Source organism: Anabrus simplex, chromosome 5 (genome assembly GCF_040414725.1).
Source record: "Anabrus simplex isolate iqAnaSimp1 chromosome 5, ASM4041472v1, whole genome shotgun sequence".
Classification (NCBI taxonomy): Eukaryota; Metazoa; Arthropoda; class Insecta; order Orthoptera; family Tettigoniidae; genus Anabrus; species Anabrus simplex.
The window spans coordinates 392734844-392753893 of record NC_090269.1 but is presented as its reverse complement, the minus strand read 5'-3'; the positions used below and the strand labels follow the sequence as shown (position 1 = coordinate 392753893).

At 42.9% G+C, this 19050-nt stretch overlaps 1 protein-coding gene across 1 annotated transcript in view; it reads right to left on the bottom strand.

The window, feature by feature from the left end:
• Positions 1–657: 657 nt before the first annotated feature.
• Positions 658–19050, bottom strand: part of LOC136874980 (uncharacterized) — a 37212-nt gene continuing 18819 nt past the window's right edge. The window contains exons 2-3 of the mRNA XM_067148691.2: positions 15892–16087; positions 658–1049 (exon numbers count right to left, since the gene is read on the bottom strand). Coding sequence (XP_067004792.2) covers positions 820–1049; positions 15892–16087 — 426 coding nt within the window. The 3' untranslated portion in view covers positions 658–819. The remainder of the gene's footprint in view (positions 1050–15891; positions 16088–19050) is intronic.

Below are 19050 nucleotides of genomic sequence, written 5' to 3'. Positions count from 1 at the left end.
ACATCTAGGACAAAAAATCAAAGAGAAAGAAAACGTGGTGATAATTTGTGCAATGAAAATAGACATTATTAGCTTCAAGTACACTATTTAACGTAGTAACAGTCAAATACTTGCAGAAGATTAAAACAAAAGAATGTATCAAGTAAATGAACTGCAATAAAGGAATGCTCTCTCCCCAATTTCAGGCGATATGAAACTGGTTGATGGGAGTGTTCTATTCTATTCTATTCTATTCTATTCTATTCTATTCTATTCTATTCTATTCTATTCTATTCTATTCTCCATGTGCAAATAATATGAAAGTTTATTTTCAATACAATGCGATCGTGAAAATTAAGTACTGAGCTGTTCATCCTGCAGACTTGATTGATGTATCATATTCTAACAGGACACAATGGAAACTATTACCTCTCCCTTTGTAATTTATCCCTTTTGCTAGGAGCTAACTGCCCTCAGGAAATACAGAAGGAATGTGAGGAAAGGAATGTATGGTGAATACGGTCAGTATGTCGTAAATATTACAACTCCTATTCAATAAACCTATCGTGGGTCACAAAATAACCCACGTCAATTGTCATGGGTTAAAGAAACTTGCCACTCAGTCTACCCCAATTTAAATATGTACATATTTATCTCGTTTCGTAGATATAAAACCTATTCTAAGAATGATGTTTTAATTGCAACTGCGTTCATATATTTTAATTAACAAATTGCATTTACTTTCACATATTTTAATATATTTTATATAAGTTACTTGAATTAAATAAAATGGGAAATTTTAAATGAATTGTGAAATTTGTATGCTAGCAGCTCTGCACATTAGGCGGACGGACAGGTAGCCTCAGACTCCCACTTGAAGAAATGAATGTGTTCTGACACTCCTGCAATCTCCTCGGCATGAAGGACTTCAGCTTTCTTCTCCGGACTTATTGGTAACTGTTTACTTAGCAGTATAAGGCCATGTTCTGTTTCGTTTTTAGTACAATAGGCGAGTTCCATGACAGAAACATCTGCAGACAGGTAGATCACCTGGACTGTATTATCTGCACCTGAAACACAAAAGGAAACATTTGGAGCGTGCTAATACATTTATTTTAGTGGATCTGAACGAGTTAATTTACAAGGTAAAACCTCACATATATAAAATTATTTGGCAATGTAAATGTCTCTAATGTTCAGTTAAAAAGGAGTCCATTAAACTGGCTATAAATGTACACTAATGTATACAAATATCATATTATCGAAGGAACGAATAAGTTTCAAAGTGGAAAAGCACATTAGTAGCACATAGATGTAGCGCTATGTATGTTCTAAAACAATGTGCGCTACGTCAGCATTTTCCAGCAATTTTGGCAGGAAATTCGAATTTTTACTAAGTCAGCAAGAATTTTTTGCAGGCAAGGTCATTGACCCCTAGTCAATGACGTCATTATGATATCAAGCCTTACCTACGTGAGTAGGCCTAACCTCACGTAGGTAAGGTTATGACGTCGCGATGTCTTAACCTAACCTGCAACCACGGACGCTAAACTAACCTCACTGGGTTAGGTTAGTGAGCGAGATTTCGGTGTTTGGGAGGGTGCCCTCTCCTCCCTCCCTGGGGCTACCTCCAAAGACTTTAATATTACTTATCTAGACACACAGAGCGCGCTGATGCTATGCGGAATATTGAACACTTTCGCGCATCGCCATGTTGCGGGCGCTTCAGCTTCGATTGCATGGCTAGCACGTGGTAATGTTTACAGATCCTTGCATGTTTTCGATTTGAATCATTCCTGTTAGTGGATCTGTTTTAGTATTATATGTGGCGGAGTGATAAAATATTGTCAAATATTTTCAATGAATGTGGGAGCTGATATATTACAGTAGTTTCGGCAATATTAGGCATAAAGTTAGGCCTTACTTGTGGAATGGAAAGATATTCACGAGGGTGAATTCGTGTGCAGCCTTCATTTTTACAGGTTGCTATCAGAAGGGATCTGGTATTTCTTTTCACATGTGAGTAGAAATTGAACTGTTATAAAATAACTTTCATTTAACATAATCGAGAACTAAACAGGTTATAGAGTGGTTGATTCAGAGAACGCATGGACATGAAATTTAGAATATTTAGGCTTCTTTTTTTGTCTTTTTCCAATTCATCGGAGATAATTGTTTACAACTAAACAGCTGTTCTGAAAAAGGCTACATATTTTTCACACAAACTGTGTTGCGGTATTACAAATTTGATAAAGCTGGGCCTAGAATCCGTAAGATATGATTGATACAACTTGATAAAACCTTTTCATATTAGGGTACGGTATTGCTTCAAATTATTATCAATTATCTGAAAAATGATTTATTAGTATCGTATGTCTTCATTTCTCCAACTTTTTCCATTTGCTTTATAATAAAAGAATACAGTTGTTAATACGCTATTCCAGAAAAATCTGACAATATAAAGAAATAAAGCTCATTACAATATTATCAATCCTAGTCTGCAGTAGAAAACGCTAATCAAAATAACTGTTCACTATAATATTAATCTTTTTGTTTGCAAGTGCTTTACTTTCAGTTTCATCTATTTTATTTCTGGTGTAAATCATGGAGCGCATATTAGAGAAAAATTAGAACGCACTTTCAATATGTATGTGCTCAGATAATGTTGATTCAGAATGAGTTTGTAAAAGCAGTAATATTTAAGAAGATAATATTACGAGGAGGGTTTTACATCTTAAATGATAACATTCTTACTTAAGACTAACCGGGCGAGGTAACCGTGCGGTTAAGACCGCGCAGCTGTGAGCTTGCATCCGGGATATAGTGGGTTCGAACTTCACTGTCGGCAGCCTTGAAGATGGTTTTCCGTGGTTTCCCATTTTCACGCCAGGCAAATACTGGGGCTGGCTTTATTAAGGCCACGGGGTCTTCCTTCCCATTCCTAGGCCTTTCCTATCCCATCGTCGCGATAAGACCTATCTGTGTCGGTGCGACGTAAAGCAAATTGGAAAAAATAAAACTTAAGCCTAACCACGCAGAGAAACTCAAACTAGCCCTAGACATTCATTTCATTTTAAAAAATACACAGTAGAAGACTACCTCCAGTGTAACAAATGTCAGGCAGCATTTACCTAAATCCAAATCACACAATAATGATAACTTAACGTCTGCTCATCCAATTACGTTATTTCATATCCAATCCAAACCAAAACCTATGGCACAACAGGCTCGAAAGGCCATGGCCTACCAAGCGACCGCTGCTCAGCCTGAAGGCCTGCAGATTACGAGGTGTCATGTGGTCAGCACGGCGAATCCTCTCGGCCGTTATCTCATCGTCAGATAGCTCCGCAATTGTAATCACATAGGCTGAGCGGACCTCGAACCAGCACTTAGATCCAGGTACAAATCTCTGACCTGGCCGGGGACTGAACCCGGGGCCTCAGTCTGCTAAAGTTTTTTCTTTTCTGGGTGCGCCACCTATGGGCTATCCAAAGGATTTGTGTAGATTGTTCAGATTTTTTTACAGAAATATATTTTAATATTACTACAATCTCCATATTATGCATATTTATTGGGTGTGTACACGGTAGTCGGTGTAGACTGTCATTAATTTTGTAGGGCGGATGTTTTCATGTGTGCGAAATTTAAGTTAAAGCTCGAATTCCATACGATCTCTGCGTCAAGCTGAGGAGCGCCCGCAACATGGCGGTAGGCGCATGGACATGTCTTACCCAGTCACACGCTTCTGCGCAGCCAGCGGTGTGGGGCCTTGGCTACCTCCGAGCCCTTTACCAAAAATACGGGAAGGGTGAGTGAGACATTTTCCTCTCTCTCTCTCTTTCTCTCTCCCAGGGGACCGCCCCCCAGTCCTCGACCAAAAATATTGCCGGCTTCTTAGTCAGGCATGGCCGCGTTCCCATAAAGGAACTGGCAGCCGACCTCTCTGTGCACTGACTATCATTGCATGGTCGTGCGGGTGGCGATTGGATGGAACATGGGGGAATGGTAGTGCGCCTGCGCGTTAACACATCTCTCTCTCTCTCTCTCTCTCTCGACGACATCGCGAGTTACTGTGCAGGGAGGGGAGATATATAGGCGCGTTCTTTGTGAGTTACTGTAAACAAATTTCCTGCTAGAGAAATAACAGTGCACTCTTACGCGGACTTTCGTGAGTTACTGTAAACAAATGCCTATCAGATCCCTATTTTATTATTATTATCGTATGGCATCTACAAGCGTAATGTGTAAAAATATACAATTAACATTCAAATTAAACTATAGAGGTAATTAAACTAGAATGTCCAGCTTCGACAACCAGTCCACTGCACTTGGTGTCAATTCATGCAGAGCCCGTAAACCATCCTTAAATGCTGCGGTGGACAGCTCTCAACAACATGAAGCAATGTCTGCTTCTCAGCACCACACTCACACGCAGAACTTTCACAATATCCCCACTTTGACATCAAATATCGGCACCTGCCGTGGCCTGTTCTGAAACGGTTAAGTTTTGCCCACTCATGTTGAGGAAGATCGAAACCTGGCACTTTCTTCGTTGGATCTTTAATCAGATCCCGATAGAGACATATCAGTGCACACTCGCGGCGACTTCGTGAGTTACTGTAAACAAATGACTATTAGATCCCGCTAGAGACATAACAAGGAAAATAGCTAGTACGCATGTGCGCATGTAAATCAGCATGCTGAGGAAATAAGAAGTGATGAGGCACACTCGTATGGCGAGTTTGCAAGTTACTGTAAACCGAATTACTCACGCACTGTATCACCCGTGGGAGAAAGTAGGATTGCTGGGCGATTGGGGGGGGGGGTGTTCTCTATCTATCTAAAGAAACGACAAGCAGTTCTCCATCCTTCGGATAGGCGTCGCATGCATGTATGCATGACGGATGACATAGGCGCTAATTTTGAACTTTTGTATGTATGTGTTTAGGTGCAAGGGTTTACCGTGCCGTCTATATCGAAAATAACAAGAGGTGACTAAGTGAGGTTGGATAGGAGCGCGGTAAGCGGCGAACAACGGTTGTGATGAGGAGAGAACTAGTAGTTCTTCAGCCTGTACATTCATAAAAATAAAATGGCGACTACTAGGGAAATATTTGAGAATTGTGAAGAGGCAAAGGGAATTCAATAAATAAAATATTTTAAATTTAATGAAATATTTATTGTGAAAATATTCACAGAAATAAACAAACTACAACCGGCTTTTACTAGAGTTTTTGTTATGCTGCCGAGAAAGTTGCAGTAGTCCTTAACATCTTACCGTGAAGATGTAACATGCTTGCAAAATTGTAAAGCCTCCTGTAACATACAAATTTAAAAACATATGTATTATTTATGAAATTAAGTTTTCAAAATATATTATACTATGCATATTATGCTTTGCGAAGGAGTTGATTTAATTCTTACCTTGATGTCATCCATGTGTTTAGTTCCTTTCAGAATCATTATCAGGTACTGTAAAGAAGGGAAAAGTTCATGCATACACTGTCTAAAGTTCACAAACTTCGGATGTGGTCCGTACCATTCGATGCGATTTTCACTTCGATGCTTGAATGAAGCCACAATTACACATTTATGTGTGATGTTGCTCACAGTAATTGAGAACTTGTAATTATTATTTCCAAAACTCTCATCAGTAAACTGTTCAATTTACGTACTTTCAACGCAATCATGAATATCGTCTACTGAATAACTGCCTGACGGTAGCGTTGACACATACTCATTGTAACAGAACTTGCTTACGCCATCACGCATATTATAGATTTTATTGTAGCTTCCAAACGACGCAAGTTAAAGACTATGTGGCTGATGACCGATGACGTCCTTATGATGGTATTTGCGCAATCAAATTTATGCAAAGCTACCGGCTAGCGGAGCAACTGTAGCAACTACCACACTTAAAATTTTTACACGACTGTGAGCATAATTATAAGAGGGTCCTCATGTGCAGAACTTATTGTTCATTTACGGTCATGAAATATTCAATAATATTAAAATAAAATGTGATTTCCCTTTCACTTTCATTTCCATACAATTGCGACTGCAAGGAGCGACAACACAACAAACAGTGCAGTACGTCCCTACCAGGAGCGACAAGCAACATTGAGTGCAGTACGCACCTACCAGGAGCGACAAGCAACATAGAGTGCAGTACGCCCCTACAAGGAGCGACAAACCAACATACAATACAGTACGTCCCTACCAGGAGCAACAAGTCAACATACAGTGCAGTACGCCCCTGCCAGGAGCGACAAGCCAACATACAGTGCAGTACGCCGCTACCAGGAGCGACAAGCCAACATACAATACAGTACGTCCCTACCAGGAGCAACAAGTCAACATACAGTGCAGTACGCCCCTGCCAGGAGCGACAAGCCAACATACAGTGCAGTACGCCGCTACCAGGAGCGACAAGCCAACATACAGTGCAGTACGCCGCTACCAGGAGCGACAAGCCAACATACAGTGCAGTACGCCCCTGCCAGGAGCGACAAGCCAACATACAGTGCAGTACGCCGCTACCAGGAGCGACAAGCCAACATACAGTGCAGTACGCCGCTACCAGGAGCGACAAGCCAACATACAGTGCAGTACGCCGCTACCAGGAGCGACAAGCCAACATACAGTGCAGTACGCCGCTACCAGGAGCGACAAGCCAACATACAGTGCAGTACGCCGCTACCAGGAGCGACAAGCCAACATACAATACAGTACGTCCCTACCAGGAGCAACAAGTCAACATACAGTGCAGTACGCCCCTGCCAGGAGCGACAAGCCAACATACAGTGCAGTACGCCGCTACCAGGAGCGACAAGCCAACATACAGTGCAGTACGCCGCTACCAGGAGCGACAAGCCAACATACAGTGCAGTACGCCCCTGCCAGGAGCGACAAGCCAACATACAGTGCAGTACGCCGCTACCAGGAGCGACAAGCCAACATACAGTGCAGTACGCCGCTACCAGGAGCGACAAGCCAACATACAGTGCAGTACGCCGCTACCAGGAGCGACAAGCCAACATACAGTGCAGTACGCCGCTACCAGGAGCGACAAGCCAACATACAGTGCAGTACGCCGCTACCAGGAGCGACAAACCAATATTGAGTGCAGTACGCCCCTACCAGGAGCGACAAGCAACATAGAGTGCAGTACGCCGCTACCAGTAGCGACAAGTCAACATACAATACAGTACGTCCCTACCAGGAGCAACAAGTCAACATACAGTGCAGTACGCCCCTGCCAGGAGCGACAAGCCAACATACAGTGCAGTACGCAGCTACCAGGAGCGACAAGCCAACATACAGTGCAGTACGCCGCTACCAGGAGCGACAAGCCAACGTACAGTGCAGTACGCCGATACCAGGAGCGACAAGCCAACATAGAGTTGAGCACCCCCCTGCCAGGAGCGACAAGTCAACATACAGTGCAGTACGCCCCTGCCAGGAGCGACAAGCCAACATACAGTGCAGTACGCCGCTACCAGGAGCGACAACCCAACATAGAGTTGAGCACCCCCCTGCCAGGAGCGACAAGTCAACATACAGTGCAGTACGCCCCTGCCAGGAGCGACAAGCCAACATAGAGTTGAGCACCCCCCTGCCAGGAGTGACAAGCCAACATACAGTACAGTACGCCCCTGCCAGGAGCGACAAGCCAACATACAGTGCAGTACGCCGCTACCAGGAGCGACAAGCCAATATACAGTGCAGTACGCCACTACCAGGAGCGACAAGCCAACATACAGTGCAGTACGCCGCTACCAGGAGCGACAAGCCAACATAGAGTTGAGCACCCCCCTGCCAGGAGCGACAAGTCAACATACAATACAGTACGTCCCTACCAGGAGCAACAAGTCAACATACAGTGCAGTACGCCCCTGCCAGGAGTGACAAGCCAACATACAATGGAGCACTCCCCTACCAGGAGCAACAAGTCAACATACAGTACAGAACGCCCCTGCCAGGAGCGACAAGCCAACATACAGTGCAGTACGCCGCTACCAGGAGCGACAAGCCAACATACAGTGCAGTACGCCGCTACCAGAAGCGACAAGCCAACATACAGTGCAGTACGCCGCTACCAGGAGCGACAAGCCAATATACAGTGCAGTACGCCGCTACCAGGAGCGACAAGCCAACCTACAGTGCAGTACGCCGCTACCAGGAGCGACAAGCCAACATAGAGTTGAGCACCCCCCTGCCAGGAGCGACAAGTCAACATACAGTGCAGTACGCCCCTGCCAGGAGCGACAAGCCAACATACAGTGCAGTACGCCGCTACCAGGAGCGACAAGCCAACATAGAGTTGAGCACCCCCCCTGCCAGGAGCGACAAGCCAACATACAGTGCAGTACGCCGCTACCAGGAGCGACAAGCCAACATACAGTGCAGTACGCCGCTACCAGGAGCGACAAGCCAACATAGAGTTGAGCACCCCCCTGCCAGGAGCGACAAGTCAAAATACAGTGCAGTACGCCCCTGCCAGGAGCGACAAGCCAACATACAGTGCAGTACGCCGCTACCAGGAGCGACAAGCCAACATAGAGTTGAGCACCCCCCTGCCAGGAGCGACAAGTCAACATACAGTGCAGTACGCCCCTGCCAGGAGCGACAAGCCAACATAGAGTTGAGCACCCCCCTGCCAGGAGTGACAAGCGAACATACAGTACAGTACGCCCCTGCCAGGAGCGACAAGCCAACATACAGTGCAGTACGCCGCTACCAGGAGCGACAAGCCAATATACAGTGCAGTACGCCACTACCAGGAGCGACAAGCCAACATACAGTGCAGTACGCCGCTACCAGGAGCGACAAGCCAACATAGAGTTGAGCACCCCCCTGCCAGGAGCGACAAGTCAACATACAATACAGTACGTCCCTACCAGGAGCAAGAAGTCAACATACAGTGCAGTACGCCCCTGCCAGGAGTGACAAGCCAATATACAATGGAGCACTCCCCTACCAGGAGCAACAAGTCAACATTCAGTGCAGTACACCCCTGCCAGGGGGGACAAGTCAACATACAGTGTACTACACCCCTACCAGGAGCGGCAAGCCAACATACAGTGCAGTATGCCCCTGCCAGAAGCCGACAAGCCAACATACAGTGCAGTACGCCGCTACCAGGAGCGACAAGCGAACATACAGTGCAGTACGCTCCTGCCAGGAGCGACAAGCCAACGTTATGGGACCCAATGTGCGGAAAGGTACTCGAAGTCGGCAACGGAAAGATTCAAGCCGATCTGAACACAGTACCCGAGATATAAGAGTTACATTTCTATGTTGTGAATTCTTGCGCTACGTAAGGGTCTCCTTAACAAAGTAATTTATGCAGCAGTTCGAGTCTTCGCCACTCGATGTCATGAAAGCCCGCTAAGAAAATTAGTGACAACTGTATTTTTTCTCAAAATCCAGTTTCCTCAGTAACAACAGTCAATAATTTTTATCTTCTAAAGAATTGCATCGAGGAGCATGAACACTTTCTTTTAATTATTGTCTGATGCCAAATTTTTGAAAACAAAAGTCTCAAAATGAAAAGTCCGCCTTTAGATCCCTTTTCGCGCAACGGATCACATATTGTGAAGTATTCAATTTAAACACCAGCTATTGTACCCGGGTGAGATCGACCAGATACTTCATGATTTGGTATTATAAATTAAATTCAGGCATATGAGAATATTGAAATATACACTGTTAGTTGAGTGGACCGAAAGATTTCAACATTGTTAGACGTACTGCGACAAGCTGTCACCAGGAGATTTAAGCCTGTGTAATGGGTGATGTACTTCCATGTCGAAAATTAAAAGGATTAAACCTAAGCAAGAAGTGCACGAATGGCCGATCCATTAGTAACGAAATTAGAAAGGAGCACTCATAACAATAGGGCGGATTGCTACCAGGAAGTGCCGGAATGTTTATTCCTGAACAAGACAGTTACCCCTATGTCACCAATACGGAGAAGTCGCAATAAACTTTCCCGTGCCTCCAGGCATATTGTCGTCAAGTTGTCGAAGAGAGATATTTAAACTAACTGCTGCAGTTTCAGTCAATGACAAAATTTATAAATGGCTCATAGATGCACCAACATGACAGAATACAATACGAACTCCAGTTATCTTCTCAGATAATAATGATAAAAATGTTCCAGCCACCGAATTGAACAGATGGGATATTTTAGAGATCATCCCCATGTTAATTAATTGTAAGTTTGATCAATTAAAATATAGAATTCAAGGAATAGACCCACGCTGTATCGCTATTGCTCAGAAAGATCACACCAGCAATGACGCCGACTTAGCGCGCGAAAAGTGGAAGACAGAAATCGAGTAATATATTCGTGATCTCCGAACGATATGAGATAAGAATACGACACGTGAATGTGTATCGCCATTTTATAAAGTGGGATAAATTATGAGATCCAAATCGACGTGCAAGTGCCGATTTGTGAAAACCAACCCCCCTCCATCGAGAGTGACCGCGAATGACCCAAGCGGGAAACCACATCGTCCATAAATACTAGGGAGTGGAACCTCACAAGGACACTACCCAGCGCCGCGACGGCGCGACTCCAGTTGGAAAGCTGTACTCCACGAAGTACACGCAGACCAACAAGGTGACAACCTGGGCGAAGTGGTCGCAGACGCAGGCCTACCAGGAAGGGCCTGTCACCCGGGCGCAAACCAGGAACGCGCCCGTGATGGTGGAGAGCAGCACAGCGGTGGAGAAGGACGCCCCCTGGCGTACCGAGACTGCTGCCCAGGTCCAGCCTGCTTGTACGTCTGTCGAGTTGCAGACCTCGATGTGCGCCCCCCAGGACAGGGAACGCAGTCGAGTGTTAGCACCGACCGACGCCACCAACGCCGCCAGCCGGGAGAAAGAAGAAGATGGCGACGCAGAGGAGTCGGCAGCTACCCCGGGGTCACCAGGCCGGGAGGAGGGCCACCAGGGCGAGGCCTCTTCCCCCGCCGAGAAGCAAACCTCGGGAACGACCGACGCCGCCGCCAGCCAGGGGAAAGAAGAAGATGGCGACGCAGCGGAGCCACCAACTACCCCGGGGTCACCAGGCCGGGAAGAGGGCCACCAGGACGAGGCCTCTTCCCCCGCCGAGAAGCAACCCCCGGGAAGAAGAAGAAGAAGACGACGCCGCACCAGGAAGCAGAAGGCGACGCTGGCCCACCAGGAGAGGACCGCCAAGCCGCAACCCAGGACTGCTCCCAGGACTGCAGTCAACCGAGGAGCCAATCAGGAGAGGACCTCAGCGGGTAGCGGCAGTCAGGTGAGAGTGAAACGTCCCCCTCAGCAGCTCTTGCAGTGTTTCCGCTGTCTGAGGTGGGGCCACCGTCAGGTCAGCTGTGGGCTCGAGGTGAGGTGCAACCGCTGTGGTGGTGATCACTACTACACGGCCTGCGCAACACTTAGAGACGCGCCGGTGTGCGCCAACTGCTCGGGGGGCCACCCGGCCTCCCATCGCAGTTGCCCTGTCTCCCGGGCCATGGCGCGGGCAGAGAGGAAGGAGGCCCGGCGCCATGACCCACCCCTTTCCAGGTGGGCCCCGCCTCGGCGGGCTTGGCCTCATTCTCCGGGATCGGAGACTGGGTACGAGGTACCCCAAGGAGGTGGAGTCGTGCGACAGGCCCTAGTGGTACTTGACGCATGGCTCCGCAGCCGGCAAGGACCGCGCTAGTCACAGCAGTGCCCAGAAGGACTGATCCCCTGAATAACTGGAACGGCGAGGAATTGGTTTATGTTTTGTGCATGTTACCTGTTCCTAACTAACATAACCTCTGGTCTTTTTCCAGCCCACATCCTTGCATGTGCTATCAAAAGATGTCAGGTTTTACATGTAGGCTCTTTCTTCTTTCTGCCTATGTGGTTTTTCCCTGACCCTTCAATACCATACTTCAACACCATATACCTAATACAATCTCGCCTGGTAGCGTGTCTGACATGGAAACAGGCAGATACTCCTTGTATCACTTCCCACTCTTCCCTGCTATCTCTTTCTTCTTCTTAGAAATAATAGCATGTCGGAGGCCATAAAAAAACTTAAAAAAAACTCACAAGGACAGTTGTTTGCGAGAGTTGTTTGGGACAGTTTGAAGCAGTCTGATACTTTGTCACGTTGACACTGCAAGTCAGTACCTCGGGACGCATTCTAAGTCAGTTAGAGCTGAAAGTACGTGAGTCGTTATGAAAACGAACAGTGAGATTATAATTACATGTTGAATTTTATAAAAAGTTTCATCTGATTTGAAAAGAAATTATCAACGGAAAGCCGATAGTACTTTATGAAGGCAGTGTGCGGAGCCTGAATTAATAACGTTCAAGATGGACTGTGAAACAATTATCCGGAGCAGGAAACTGTAGGAGCGTGGCGAGCACTAGACGGCCTATGAAGATTTCGGGAAGTGCCGGTTGACATCCGCGATACGCGCCGGGTCGGATAAAACGACACATCGTCGTAAAGTGTCACGGCTTGTGGTTCGGGCGCAAGCGAAGAGAAGAGCTGTGAAAGTGTAATGGGTCTTTAGGCACCTATAAGTGTTTTATTGTATAAAATAGTGTCAATTCATAATTAAGGCGTTATTAATGGGTAATCGCCCAGGAGTGCTTTTTATGTTAATGTTATAAAGTTCGTCAAGATGAACGAGTAAATAAATATGGGGCCATGAGGCTTCTCAACCGCCACGAGACAATGGAATTCTACATAGGAATGAGTACATAAAATTGATATATTTGGGGATGTTATCGCGATAAGACGGGGATAAGTTTAAATTAATCATGGTCATCTAACGTACCGCATGGATCGCTTCCTGAATTCATGATTTTATTGAGATAGGCCGATGAACTGTGTTATATTAACGTAATTATGGCTTGGACTAATTAATTGCTTATTTTGCTTGATGTATATAATGTAAATATGGGGTTATATCTTTCAGTTAATGCATGCTGTTTGTGATACTTTGATTGAAGTTTATTTCAAGTGTCAGGTTTTTCGTTGTGCTAACCCAGTTTATTTTGATTTTCAATCACTGCGATGATTATTTATACCTTAGGTAGGCATATTTGTTACCAGACATCCAGATATATGGACGTGCCAGGGTGTGTAATTACGTGCTTGCGTACGGAAGGTCATGAGAAATAATAATAATAATAATAATAATAATAATAATAATAATAATAATAATAATAATAATAATAATAATAATAATAATAATAATAATAATAATAATAATAATACTTACTGAGTGTGCAAGTTAAAGTGAATAGAAATAATAATAATGCTTTGTGAGTTCGCTAGTTAAAGTAATATAGCTATGTAGATAACATGTGGCGTAAAAGACTTTAATTCAGGCAGTAAATTGGATGTTAACATAAATTGTTGATTTGACGTTTTTGGACTCTATAATGATCATAAATATTTGTTTAGAAGCGATAGAGGCACTTGGATATGATGGTCACGCTATGTTGAAGGTCCAGAGTGGTTCGAGCCCAATTTTGATGTTGAACTCGTGCGGAACAAAAATCCGGCATGAGGTGAAAGGTGAGCCGTACTGATGTTGATGAAGAAATAGATTAATCTCGAGGCCTAAATCGATACAATATGCCGATTCCGGTGTTATGAGTGGCAGGAAAGTCTACGCACCGATGATTAATTAGTGAATTAAATGTTTGAAGAGTTCCAGTGCAATAAATGAAATTCAAATGAAAAGGAAGGATTAATTTAGCAATCGCAGGTACTGGAGATTCCCAGATGGGAGTTGCCATGGGATTTGAGATTTGTCTTGGGAGGACATGGTATACCCATAAAATTAACGGCAGTACGAGAATGAAGGTTGCGGTTCCAAATACCGTTATATTGTTTCGACCGATGTTGGTTCATAATGGGACTAAATTCTAAAGACTGTAAATTAAAATTAAAATTAAATTTTCAAATTAATAATAATAATTATCCAAGTAGGTCATGTCTTAATTGATTGCTTACTGCCAAAACTAGACGGAACTTGTAAACGCTTATGCATTAAACATAAATATGGTTAACTGCAGTGTGACAAGTAAAATTAATTTATAATAATAATAATAATAATAATAATAATAATAATAATAATAATAATAATAATAATAATAATAATAATAATTTGAGGACGAATAAAAGGAAGAAATTTGTTAGATTATTTCTGAGATTAATAATAAAGGTAAAACAAAATTATTAAATCAATGATGAATGCGTACTACGATAATGATAATCTCCACTGATGAAAATAATAATAATAGTAATTTGAAGAAGCAGGAGAAGAACTTACAATATTATTCCTGGTGAAATGAAATTAAAATACTTATTGGATGATGATTCAGTGTTACGAATATAATAATAATAAGAAGGAGAAGAAGAAGAATTTATTATTATAAAAACCATTCATTTGTGCGGATTAATTACGAGGAAACACGAACCTTCATTGATACGTCGGCGAAGGTTAGCATATGATCATTCCGGGTGATAAATGATAATAATCAAATATAGGGTGATAATTGAAATGAATGATAGTAATAAAATAATTGATGGTAATTAAAATAAATAATAATAATCAGATATGTGAAGAGAATGATAATTAGTTAATAATCATAGGAAAATATGATAGGGACTGTCGTCATGTGTCGGATTAGTCGGAACCATTATTGGTACTCCACATGGGAGGTAGTGTCCCGCTCCATGGCTAAATGGTTAGCGTGCTGGCCTTTGGTCACAGGGGTCCCGGGTTCGATTCCCGGCAGGGTCGGGAATTTTAACCTTAATTGGTTTATTTCGCTGGCACGGGGCTGGGTGTATGTGTCGTCTTCATCATCATTTCATCCTCATCACGACGCGCGGGTCGCCTACGGGCGTCAAGTCAAAAGACCTGCACCTGGCGAGCCGAACATGTCCTCGGGCACTCCCGGCACAAAAAGCCATACGCTATTTAATTTCATGGAAGGTAGTTGGCAGTATGTGCGAAATAACCCACGGACGACACATATCTTAATTGTGTGAACGTAATAAGTAACCTCCCCGTACGTTGTTGTCGTACTGACAAATGTAAATAATGAGATAAGCTTTGAGTTGACGAGCTACCTCTGGCATGTTTGTAAATCTGGTTAGATAGGGGAGAGCTCGTCCGTACAATTAGTTCTCGTTTTAGATACGATAACATTTCCACAGTGGAAATCCGGCCTATTAGAATGTACATATCCGGAAGTGACTCATATCCTATGGAACGTGGAGATGATGGTAAATAGTTTACTCTCATGCCCACGTCTTCCAAAGAAGATTTCCAGCGGTGAAATGTCCACTCATACGGACGTGGATTCGATCCTCAGTGACCAATGGGGCAAATTCGCCAAATTTATACTACCAGTGTAGTGAGGTGAATCCTATTTTATGTATTATTTTTCAGGATTAAAGTTTCTAAGTGTAATAATTGTCATCACTTGCAATTTGCGAATTAAGTAAATAAATTGCTCCTTATTGCAAATTCAATAGGAAACAGTTTTCATATCTTTTTATTGTAGATAGTCCAGTATGCCCATGAAATTTAAGTTGTCACTTCCCAGTCCCATAATTTATATCCATGAATGAGTTTTCCCCCTACCTTAATTTGCATGCCCCGTTCATCCCTGTGCTTATTTGTGCGCCTATATCTTTTACTGATTAAATTTTTGACATCTATTAAGAACTGATCACCCCTGAGATTAATGCTAGTCTGGGACTCATAGGAAGTTCGAGCCCTGTGCTCGCCTCTTATCGTCAGCGTGCCTGTGAAGGTATGAGCCCGTCAGTCGGTATACATGTCTCACGATACTTTAGGATAGAAGTTTCCATTACTCAGTGTTGTAACGAGGATATATTTTCATACTAACCTACATCAAGCCATGTCCCAGCATTCTCAGAGTTTTCTATGGTGAAAGTCTGTGCCGCAGTTTCGTTATGAACGTCTAATATTGCCTCGAAAGTTGTTTCATTGAATTTCTTCATCCTTGTACCTAAACACAGACTTTTACCAAGGGTCATGTTGTTTGGTCCATACCACTTTCCCAAGAACCAGTCACCATACACCTGAAAGATAAAACAGACACTTATTACTGAAAGATGACTCTAAAAGATCAGTAAATTTAAAATGGATGCTAGAGAAATTGGAGAATATCTCAAAAAATGTTTCATTATTTTACTTCCATTCACTCAATATGCGTACCCCTTGAATTGCATCAAACAAGATATTCAGTCACTATTGATCTGCATTTAGGGCAGTCGCTCAGGTGGCAGATTCCCTATCTATTGTTTTGCAAGCCTTTCCTTAGATTGCAAAGAAATTGGAAATTTATTGAACATCTCCCTTAGTAAGTTATTCCAATCCCTAATTCCCCTTCCTATAAACGAATATTTGCCCCAATTTGTCCTCTTGAATTTCAACTTTATCTTCATATTGTGATCTTTCCTACTATTAAAGACACCACCCAAACTTATTCGTCTACTGATGTCATTCCACGCCATCTCTCCCCTGACAGCTCGAAATATACCACTTAGTCGAGCAGCTCGTCTCCTTTCTCCCAAGTCTTCCCAACCCAAACTTTGCAACATTTTTGTTACACTGCTCTTTTGTCGGAAATCACCCAGAAGAAATCGAGCTGCTTTTCTTTGGACTTTTTTCAGTTCTTGAATCAAGTAATCCTAGTGAGGGTCCCATACACTGGAACCATACTCTAGTTGGGGTCTTAACAAGAGACTTATACGCCCTCTCCTTTACATCCTTACTACAACCCCTAAATACCCTCATAACCATGTGCAGAGATCTGTACCCTTTATTTACAATCAAATTTGTGTGATTACCCCAATGAAGATCTTTCCTTATATTAATGTCTAGGTACTTACAATTATCCCCAAAAGGAACTTTCACCCCATCAACGCAATTACTAACTCTGAGAGGACTTTTCCTATTTGCGACACACAACCTGACTTTTAACCACGTTTATCATCATACCATTGCCTACTGTCCATCTCACGGCATTATCGAGGTCATTTTGCAGTTGCGCACAATCTTGTAACTTATTTATTACTCTGTACAGAATGACATCATCTGCTAAAAGCCTTATCGCAGATTCCACTTCTTTACAGATATCATTGATATATACATATGAAAACGTAAAGGTCCTATAATACTGCCATGAGGAACTCTCCCCTTAGTTATTACAGGGACAGATAAAGCTTCGCCTACTTTAATTAAGTTCTATTTTCTAAAAACATAGCCACCCATTCAGTCACCCTTTTGTCAAGTCCAAGTGCACTCATTTTTGCCAGTAGTCTCGCATGATCTACACTATCAAATGCCTTAGATAGGTCAATGGCGATACAGTCCATTTGACCTCCTGAATCCAGGATATCTGCTATATCTTGCTGGAATCCTACAGGTTGAGCTTCAGTGGAATAAACTTTCCTAAACCCAAACTGCCTTCTATGAAACCAGTTATTAATTTCACAAACATGTCTAATATAACCTGACACACTTTTTCCCAAAGTTTACATGCAATGCGTGTCAAACTGACTGGCCTGTAATTTTCAGCTTTATGTCTGTCACCCCCTCTTTATTCACAGGGGCCACTATAGCAACTCTCCATTTCTCTGGTATAGCTCCTTTGACCAAACAATAATCAAATAAGTACTCCAGATATAGTACTATATCCCAACTCATTGTCTTTAGTATATCCCCCGAAATCTTATCAATTCCAGTTGCTTTTCTAGTTTTCAACTTTGTATCTTACTGTAAATGTCATTATTGTCATAGGTAAATTTTAATACTTCTTTAGTATTAGTCACCTTCTCTATCTGGACATTATCCTTGTAACCAACAATCTTTACATACTGTTGACTGAATACCTCTGCCTTTTGAAGATCCTCGCATACATACTCCCCTTGTTCATTAATGATTCCTGGAATGTCCTTCTTGGAACCTGTTTCAGCCTCAAAGTACCTATACATACTCTTCCATTTTTCACTAAAATTTGTATGACCGACTGTTATGCTTGCCATCATGTTATCCTTAACTGACTTCTTTGCTAGATTCAATTTCCTAGTAAGTTCATTCAATCTCTCCTTACTTCCACAGCCATTTCTAACTCTATTTCTTTCCAACCTGCGCCTCCTTCTTAGTCTCTTTACTTCTCTGTTATAATATAATGGATCTTTACCATTCCTTACCACCTTTAAAGGTACAAACCTATATTCACATTCCTCGACAATTACTTTAAACTCATCCCAAAGTTTGTTCACATTTTTATTTACCGTTTTCCACCGATCATAGTTACTTTTTAAAAACTCCCCCATGCCTGTTTTATCAGACATAAGGTACTGCCTATTAGTCCTAAATTTAATACCTTCCTTTCATTCACATTTATGTTAATTACCACAAAAACAGCTTCGTGATCACTATTACCATCTATTCCTTCGGTTTCTCTATAGAGCTCAACTGGTTTTACCAGCACCACATCCAAAATATTCTCGCCACTAGTTGGTTCCATCACTTTCTGATCAGCTCACCTTCCCATATTAACTTATTTGCCATTTGTTGGTCATGCTTCCTGTCGTTCGAATTACCTTCCCAATTGACATTTGGTAAACTGAGATCACCCGCTACAATCACGTTCCTTTCCTTATCGTTTCCAACATAGCTGATTGCCTTATCAAATAATTCTGAATCAGCATCAGCGCTACCCTTTCCTGGTCTGTGCACTGCAAAGACATCAAGTTGCCTATTATCTTTAGTGATGAGCCTTACACGTAGAATTTCGTATTTGTCATCTTTGAATTTTTCGTATGTTAAAAATTCTTCTTTCACCAGAATGAATACTTCCCCTCCTACCATTCCTATCCTATCTCTATGATACACACTCCAGTGCCGTGGAAAATTTTCTGCATCCATTATATTGTTTCTCATCCATGATTCAACTCATGTTACAATATCTGGTAAATATACACTGACTGACAGAGCAAATGCAACACCAAGAAGGAGTGGTTCGAAAGGGATG